Raw genomic sequence first — 9,968 nt, forward strand, 5'->3', positions numbered from 1 at the left:
CTGTTCCTTCCTTTTTTCCTTTCTTCCTTTCATCATTGCTGCTCCTTAATGTCATTGCCCATACCTTCTCTACCTCTTTCTCCCCCGTTTTCTACTTCTATCTTGCTTCTTTTCTTCCGTGCATAGAGTCGTATCAGGCGGATGTGGAATGACACTGTGAGGAAACAGGAGTCCTCCTTCATCACTGGAGATATCAACAGCTCTGCCACGCTCAACAGAGGTAACCACAGGATACCTACCATTTGCATCCTCATCACTGTCACCATAGATGCTTTATTACTAGCAGGAAGTTTTGACAGCATACACTGTCATTTAGTAAACTGGTGGGAGTCCGTGTTCTTTTAGCGAGAGGAAGATTAGCAGAATAAAGTTTTAACTATCGCTCACCACTGTTTTGCTAAAGGATGACTTTACAGGAAGGTGAGTGTGTGGTCCCATTAATAGAATACAGAATGCAATATTCAGTGTGCCACAGATGGTCTGTGCTTCTTTTTCTTAGAATAGGAAATCATTTTGAAGCATTGTGCGTGAGAGATCCTTTAGTTATGAGCTGAAACTCAGTGGCCTATTTATTTTTATACTGCTTTACTATTAGTTTAAAGAAATGTAGTAGAGAAAGGTTTTGCAGCGTTTGAGAGCCTGTATGTGCAGCCTATATCTTATTATATGATGGATACTGTAGCTATCAAGCTTTTCAATGATTAGGTTTAGTTTGCTGTATTTGGGGCTGTTTATTGCTGTCCCTAAAAAGTAAGCCAAAGCAATGGACTGTAAGAATGCAAGCTGAGAATGGCTGTCTGAGGGCCAGGGTAATGAGAACATAGACACCCCGGTGGCTAGACATTTTGACACACACACATACATGTTAACATGTACACACACACACACAAACATATACTGCCACTTGTTAATATCTAAGTCGTGGTTTGGCCCTCGCTTCCTTCAAGCCACTAATAAGCTGTTAGCATGACAGATTGATGCTAAAGCAGACACGGTGTGTGTCAGCGCCTGAATTATCACACACTTAGTGAGACAGGGCTTAAGACACCCCCACCTCCTCCTTCCCTCACACTTTAAAGTATGGTGCAGAGAACTACTTAGCCAGTAGATTTCAAATAAATACATAGAGTAGCTTAGAGAATAAGGATGGATTGGTATTAATTGCATTTTTTGGTAGGAGATGGACTTGTTGAAATTAAGATAGTGTACAGTGGAGGAGGAGTGTGTGCATTACAACTTTGAAGTTAATTCTAAGATAATTTTGCTTCATGTTATTTCTCGTGTTTGTTTTAGTTGTGTTGTTGGGTTTATAGAGGATATTTACTAAACATATTGCAAATTACCATCAATTGAGCACATTATTGTGGCACCGCAATTTTCACTTTAGCTCTTTGTTTACCAGTGATGCTTGTAAATGAGCACAACTGTAGCTATGCTAATCTGAATTCACTGCCACTTATAAGAACCTGGTGACTTATTGTGCACATGTGGACCAAGAGGGAGCATAGACAAAAGTGTAAGTTTACAATGACTGAGCTTTAATATGGCTGAAGAAACCAGCAAGTGCATTTCAGGAACAGCAATCACATGTCTTCTGCCAGTTAACTCATGTTTTATTTTGCTCAGTAAATGAAGCATGGTTTGACCTGAAAGCCTGCACAAGTCCCTCACGTTCTACTCTGACGTGCGATGCGATTAACAAATATCTTCTTCCTCTTCAAGCGTGTTCTTCCAGCAAATTTTATACCTGCTTTCTCCTTATGTAAAAATTTCAGCTGCAGTTCCCTCTGCCACAGCAGTGGCAAATCAGGTGCTGAGAGTATTTGTATAAATTTCCTTTCTCTCCTCACTGGTTTCTGCACCACTTTAAAGGGAACCCTTCAAATACATATTGCATGAGACCAAACGCACAAATTCCAGCAGTGACACTTTTCTTCCTTTTTTTTTCTCATTGTGACTTCTCAGTAAATATGAATACATTTCACCAGAAAGTCTTAGTACAAATTAGCTTTGTGGTGACCCTGACATACAGTATATACCTTGATATTTTTATAATGTCTCTATAACTCAAATTATGTTTTTTTTTTTTTAGCTAAACACCTTTGTTCATGTGTTACCACAGTTTTTTTCCCCATTTCCCCATGTTTTAAAGCTATATAAGATATACGTCCACTCTTAGAAGTAGTAGTAGAATTGTTGGGTTGGGTGGTACAATAATACAGGATTTCAACCATCGTCATTCGCCTTTTCTTTTTTCTGCAGTGTCTTAATGTGTACATGATCTAGGGAAGAAAATGCACTGAGAACAATTTTTGTGGCCCCTTTGTCCATGATCTATTTTGTAGTCATGCTTTTCTGCTCAAGCGTATTGAACTGCAGAAAAACTTTCTCCGAGCTGTGCCACTCTCTCTGTCTGCCCCTCTCTCTCATCCCTTTCCTCAGCCTGTATGCAATGGCTGCAAGAGTGACTTGTCAAGCTTTTTCTTGGCTTTCACCTCAAACTATGTTTTCTTGTTTGATTTACTTGTCCTCTTCTCTCCCTCTTTCTTCCACACACTCACTTTCCATCTCACTCTTACTTCCTCTTTTTCCTTCCTTGCTTACTTCCACTCTGCCATGTTTACACGCTCTCTCCTTCAATCTCCATCTTTGCTCTGGCTCTTTTTCTCGAGTGCTTCTCTTTATTTCTCTCTTGACTTGGCTGTTGCTTTTCGTCTCTCTTCCTCTTTCCACTTGGCTGTTGCTCTCCCTCTCTCTTTCTCTATCTGCCTATACCAGGAGCCATGGCTAATCATCTTATAACTAATGCTCTCCTTCGTCCCCATGGTACTAACAATCCCTATAACACTCTCCTGGGGGACTCGGCAGTCTATAACAACCCAGGCGTGGGCATGTACAACACCCAAGGTGTGCCTGATTTTCCTATTATAAATATACAACATTTGAAAAGTTAGCTTAGAGTTATTTTCACCACCGCATTATCTATTGTGCATGGTTATTTTCATTTTGAAATGTTTGTGACTTGGCTGCATATCTGATCTAGCCTCATTATGGCTCCCAAGTGAGGTGATCAATCACACTGTAAAATCTTTCACAATGGGCACCCACTTAAATATAGAGATAACATTTTATTGATGATTCATGCTTTGATACGGATCAAAAGTGCATAACAAGTTCACATGCTGATTTATTGTTTGCAGACAGATGCATTTAGGCAGATGATTAAGCATATCTTTTTAAGCTGCTTGGGAGCCATGAAATATTTGTACAGTTTTGTGTGAATGTTCAATTTTATACAGTATGTCTTTCATTTTTAATACCAGCTTGATGTTTGGACTTGTGGTACAGCATGTCCGTGTTTGAAATGTGATTTGTGAGGTGTGTTTTTATGCTTTCTCTGTATTAAATAAATCATTTACAAAACTAAATGAATGATAGCAGCCAGTTGACAACAAGGCCTTGAAAACCAGACTCTGATTTTTAAGAATAAGAGAAGGTTTCTTTGTGAAATGTTTTTCATCGCGCCTTCAATTACTGTGCAACTGTTGATTCTGTAGCTGTTGAAATGTGTTTCTCTTGATGTATAAACTCACATCTGTTTTTCTCTCTCCTCCCTCATGCTGTCCATTAGCACCTTACCGAGACACAAGTATGGGATAAATTAATACTTAACTACTTCAATAACATCAACATTCTTCTCTCTTTTCTTGCTTTCAAAGCACTCTGCCTAACATTTTCAGACCAATCTACAGCCAAACAGAGGTTTTGTTTGGCTGTGAGCCATCCTAAAGCTTTTTTCAACAGAAATCATTAGTCAGTCCATGTAACACATTAGTCTTTTTTGAATATTAAACTTTTGTAGATTCTTTTATTTAAAGTTTTTTTTTTCTTGAGGGCAGTATATTGACGGTATTAAAAAGGAAGTATTGAGTGAGATATTGTGGATCATTGTGCAAAATGTCAATTAAGTAATAATTGAGATGCAGCAGTTTTGCCCTTATAACTACTTGCTATGTTATTGCTTTAAGAGTTACTCCAAACCACTTATCATATTTTGCTGTGAAACTCTTTTTGTATCGCTGTAGTGCTGGAAATAAATGAGAAAAGAAATACTTTTGAGGTTTCTCTTAAGTGAATTGTGGATGCTTGAAGCATTTTTCTTTCTAAGAAAATTATCATTGCTACTTTTTAATCCTCAGTTCACAGCACATGCTATGATATGAAATCATTCTTCTGTGAAATACACTAAGTTTAGTCAACAATCTTAATAATCCTTAAAATTATTTGCTCAACAGAGGGAATCCTGAACAACGCAAGAGACTCCAGCGTTATGGATACACTCCCTCTTAATGGTAACCATGCCAACAACTACAGCATGGCCAGCAGTGAGTATATGAGTGACTGCGTCCAGATTCTGGACCGTGGTGGCACCTACAGCACTCACAGCAACCACAAGGAGACAACTCTGGAGAAGAAGATCCTCAAGGAGCTGACCTCCAACTACATCCCATCCTACCTCAACAACCACGAGAGAGCCACCACAGAGCGAAATCACAACCTGATGAACAAGCTGGTCAACAGCAGTATGGCTAATGGAGGTGACCAGTTTTATTTCATTGATTTCAGGTTTTGACAGATAAATGCAAGGATACTACTTGTAAACATAACTAGCAATTTTTTGCCCCAGACTCCTTAAAAAAAATTATTAAACACTGCCTTCATAGTGCTGAACCTGCTTTCCACAAACTGTGTATGTAGATTTTTTTCCCTCAAATATCAGGGTGGAGTCTTATTTTTAGCAGTGGTCAATTTTCCATACCAGGAAATTGAACCTAGCTCCAAAAACAGAACAGCATGTAGAGTATTTTTATGTGCTTTGCTGGCAACAAAGCACATAAAATAAAATACTGCTGATAGACATATACTCATGTAGCAAATGAATTTGCTAAACCTGCAATAAGTGATTTGGTGGCCACAGGGGAAGATGTAATGAGCTGTGAACACAACACTGACATATTATCACCTTTTAGGTTGATATGGAGAGCTTGTTAGCATATAGTCAACTAATTACACATCCAGCAGATACTGAGCAACACCAGCATTCACTTGCAGTTGTGTTTTTAGCCACCTGACAAATGTAAGCCCAATACAGTTCTTCTGAACTGTTTTTGGTATCAGAGAAATATGAGGCTCTTAAGCTCCTAGATGCTTTACTACGTTCCCCATCTAGTCACTAACGTTGTCTCTCTGGAGCTGAACAGCTCATAGAGGTATTTCACTAAAAACAGCTGTCTGCTGTGACCAAACATGACGCTGATGAGAGGTTAGCTGAACAAAAACAATAATGTAGCACAACAGAAAAGCAAAACAATGGCAGAAACCCTTCATAAAGCTGAAAAAAGTCAATAACATTAATGACCAGTTACCACGGAGACGTCCACTGCAGAGCACTAAAATTATCACCACATGTTACCACGCTAGCAGCAGCACTGCTCCTTGTTCAAAATTATCTCTCACCAATGTGCTGTAACCATCCTTCCTGCTTGGTTCTTTCAGGGAGCATGGCAGGAGGCAGCAGTGGCAGCAGCAGCAGCGGAGTTGGTGGCTGTGTGGGCAGCAGTAACGAGGACAATGGTCCCATTGTGCTGGACAACCCTGTAGCTTTCCCCCATGAGGAGAATCTGGGTTTGGAGATTATCAGGGAGGAGTCCAACGCTCCACTGCTGCCTCCACGGCCTCCTCCACCAGACAGCCACCCCCCACCTCCTCCTCCTCCACATAGCTTCTCCCGGCCACGACACATTCCCCAGGAAACCAGCGAAAGCTTCTTCCCCCTGCTGACTAGTGAGCACACTGATGAGCACACACATTCACCCAGCCACAGAGACTCGCTCTACACCAGTATGCCGGTGCTGACGGACCTCCCAGATGGGCAGATGAACGGTTTACCAGACGGAGAGGAAGACAGTTCTGGAGAGCTTCAGCCCTGTAAGAGTGCCACTGCTCCAGAGTTGGATGACGTCTATTATAAGAGCATGCCAAACCTGGGCTCCAGGAATCACCTTCACGAGCTGCAGAGCTACTACCACATGGGTCGTGGTGGCAGTGATGGATACATGGTGTCTGGGAGCAAGGAGGAGTCTGATTCATCCCCTGAGGAGCCGCCCGTAGACCCTTCCCACCTGGTCACCAGTCTATAGAGCCAAACAAGGGACTTCTATCCCTCCTCATCCCACTCTCTCACTTCCAACCTTCCAGTGAAAACATTCTGTGTCATTGACTGACAGACTGGGCTGGCCCACCCTTGGATTGATGCACTGTGTGTGATATTAACTATGGTTCATGACGATATGGCTGACATATCGCTGGTTCAATTAAAGCAGAGAATGAATGTATTGTCAAAAATGGTGCAGACTGAGAGGGTGGTTCTGAGAGACATTTTTTGAACATCAAACAGAAATTGAACTTTTAACCTGGAAAGGGAGGGAAATGGGAGGGATTCTGTAATTTTACCCTACCTGTTACTTTAATTTGGAATCTTGTATTGACCGTAGCCCTACAAGTTCCCCAAAACATGGACCTCTAGCAGATCATAGCATATAGTCTCCACTTCCACCACTACAGGGATGTGGCCCCCAAGCCCTGGTTAAAGGAGCTGCCTGTTTGTTTGTCTTTATGTCTGTCTTTCTGTCTCACTCTTAAAGACATACTTGGATGATGTGTTCACCTTTCCAAAGGGTAGAGTGGGATAATAAACTCCGGTGTTCACAACATAAACTGGCCCCAAAGAGGCCCCGTCCCGCTACCTGCCAGTCAAATGGAGGATGTATGATATATGCCCTCACTACCAATCATCCTAAAAAACTATTTTACTGGGTAACTGAACTGCAACCATATCACGCTGATGTCCTGACTTCTCTCCCTGTTCATATCTGCTAAACTGGAATTGTGTCCTGGCTGGTGTAACATTCCTACGAGTTGTAGTGATTGCAGCTACTGTGTATTTCACTGAAAACAAAGAAGGAAGATCATATTACAACAGACTTAAAAAATAAGAATGGGTTCAGTTTCTTCTCCTTTCTTCTGTAAAGTTTTCAGTTATCAAAGGACTATGAAGAAATCCTAAACTGTTTCTATGTATTGTACAGAATACAGATACAGATACAAATGTTGCATATGACCAAGTTTTTTTATTTTTTAATTTTAAGTTGCAAACCTTTTGTCTGTGGAGCTGTTCTGAAATGTCATGATCTGTTCTGGTCACATTTAGACTACAGAACAAGCAAGGAACAATCTTTTATGTCGCTCTTTCGTAAATACAGAGACAGTTAAGCACTCCTTAATTAATGCCCATATACCCTACACACATTTCATTCTGGTCCTTTTTATAGCAGCACCACTGTCACTTACATGCTGCAAATCAACTGTTACTATATATTTTACCACTGTGTAGATTTAAAGATAAAGGGAAAATGAAGTGGCCAAGTTATGAAGGACGTAGTTACTATGGAAATATTACATTTTAGTCTTTGCTGGAAGTGGCTCTCATCTTATTTGTTCTTGAATAAAGCATTTCCTTCTTGTAGGAGGAGCCCGAGTGAAAAAAAAGCATTACCACATATTTGAAGTAACACAAGGTTTATGGAGTATATACTTTCTATTGCCAAATATTCAACCAATTGACATGACCTTGCTTTGCCGGTTGAGATCTTGTACAGGAAAGGAATGAATAATAAATGTCATTCTCTAAACTAAAGGGAGAGAATTTATACAGTTTCCACTAAAAGGGTGGGTCTCACCTGTGAATGCCATAATTACACTACATATGTTTACTGAAGATGTGAAAACTCTGCACACAGCAGCACTGTCCAATGTGGAAAGCCAATGTTTACTTATTTAGGAGAAAAAAATCATAAGTGTATGAAGAGTAACTTGCACATGTATCCCACATGTCCCCTCCATGTCCCCCAAGAGAGAAATAATTTATTTGTTTATTGGTTTAAAGATAGCAAAACAAGCTAGGAGGCAAGAACGCTTGCTTTAGGCAGGAGTAGATACAATGGCACTGGGTTTGTTTTTCTTTTTTTTAAATTATTATGATCACGATTATCATTACAATATTATTGCTAATTATTTATTCTTTTTGTATGGGTTCCAAGTTGAATGATCTCATAACTAATATTTGTTGTAACAGTGAAAGTTGTTTGCCAACAAATAAATTACTGACATAGCTTTGTGGCTTTGTGTCTCTTGAGTGTTATCACTTGTTACATCAAAATTAAATGTGTGTTTTCACTTCAAAGATGCATTTCTCAACATTTATATACCAATGTATGCCAACAAACATTTTGCTAATTCTGTCTCTGGAAATCTGTCAGAATAGCTAATGTATGTAAAAGGTTTTTAGTATCTTAGTTGGGTGTAAAGGAAGGCAAACATTTACAGAGTAATATTAAGAACTTTACTTTGTGACTCTTTGGCAGGTATATGCATGCATTATACACACATTCTCCATTGTACTGAGACTATCTTTACATCCATTTGCTGTACATGTGCCATATGACTAGAGTACTGACCGACAAAAAAGGTCAAATACCTGCACTAAGATCATTCATTTGAAGCAATGTCCTATTTTCCCATTCTAATTTAAACCTGGATGCTACTACAGTTAGCAGTGGTGGAAGAAGTACTGAAATTCTTTACTCAAGTAGCAATACCGCAGTGTACAAATACTTTGTTACAAGTAAAAGCTCTGCATTCAGAATTTACTGAAGTAAAAGTACAGAAGTATTAGCATCAAAGGTGGCCTACTCATTATGCAGGGTAGCACATTTAACACAAATGTATATTATAGGTTATTACTGGATTAAAATTATTGATGCATTATTGTGTACATTACATTTAATGTTGCAGCTGGTAAAGGTGGTGCTAATAATTTGAAATAGCCTGTGAATTTCCCATCTGGATCAATAAAGTCAAATGATTCTACTGTATTATGTTCTGTTAATCAGATTCTGAAAATTAACTAGTAACTATAGTTATCAAATAAATGTAGTGGAGTAAAAGTATAATATTTGTCTCTAAAACGTAGAGATGTTGAAGTATGAAGTAGCAGAAAATGAAAATAAAGTAGATACCTCAAAATTGCACTTAAGTTTACTACTGGAGTAAATTTACTTTGTTACTTTCCACCTCAGACAGTAAGATACTAGAAAAGGAAAACAGGAAGTATCACATTATATTGTTGAGTTTGCCTGCACATGTTTGTTCAACTCCCTGTACAGTATGTTCAGGTATAGGTGTTATGTTTTCATTCACATAAAGGCTACAAAAAGCAGTAAAGGTGGCATACAGGTTTGGGTTTTCCTGGTCTGGCAAACATGGATAGCAGTCTGGCAAGCGATCATGTCCTTGTGCTAGCACCAGCAAATTCCGGTCATTTGGGATACATAATTCTCCTTGGCTGCCATAGTGTAATTGCACTGTGTACTGCCACAAGTACAAGAATTTTTATTCTACAAGCTACAAGTGTTGCTTTACTCTTTTCACTGACCACAGCATATTAGTGTCCTGGAGATGAGAACAATGCATCAAGCCCTCTGCTGTTTCCTTTTGTGTTTGCAATACCATCATAGAATAGCCAGGACAGTATAGTTGCAGCATCTAACATCAGGCAGGGTATTTTAGGATCCCCGGTGCTTCTGTGAAATGGCCCACAAATTGCTTTTTGTCTCTGAGGGTGGTCCAGGTAAAGGAACAATACAACAGCAAATCACCTGTCCTCAACTATCTGCAAATAAGCCATGGCCCATCAGTGGGTTCAGTCTCAGTTGAACACTCTTCACTCTCTTCCTCTCTAAAATCCTCCTGCAAACACTGCAGAGAGAGGAGGTGAGCTTTGTATTGACTACACGTCATGGTTCTCAGAATGTAGATGTCAGCTGGAACCACCTGGGACCTCTTGGCAA

General features: G+C 39.7%; 1 protein-coding gene across 7 annotated transcripts in view; it reads left to right on the forward strand.

Moving 5' to 3' along the window:
* The window catches only part of adgrl3.1 (adhesion G protein-coupled receptor L3.1), a 124,836-nt gene extending 117,114 nt beyond the window's left edge, over positions 1-7,722 (forward strand). For 3 of the 7 annotated variants that reach the window (XM_020597160.1, XM_020597162.1, XM_020597161.1), the window contains 5 exons: positions 127-220; positions 2,779-2,907; positions 3,632-3,649; positions 4,296-4,598; positions 5,557-7,722. In XM_020597160.1, coding sequence (XP_020452816.1) covers positions 127-220; positions 2,779-2,907; positions 3,632-3,649; positions 4,296-4,598; positions 5,557-6,200 — 1,188 coding nt within the window. In that variant the 3' untranslated portion in view covers positions 6,201-7,722. The other 4 variants (XM_020597165.1, XM_020597164.1, XM_020597163.1 and 1 more) reach the window with 3 other exon arrangements.
* Positions 7,723-9,968: the final 2,246 nt, after the last annotated feature.

The sequence above is a fragment of the Monopterus albus genome, unplaced genomic scaffold (genome assembly GCF_001952655.1).
Source record: "Monopterus albus unplaced genomic scaffold, M_albus_1.0 scaffold32.1, whole genome shotgun sequence".
NCBI lineage: Eukaryota > Metazoa > Chordata > Actinopteri > Synbranchiformes > Synbranchidae > Monopterus > Monopterus albus.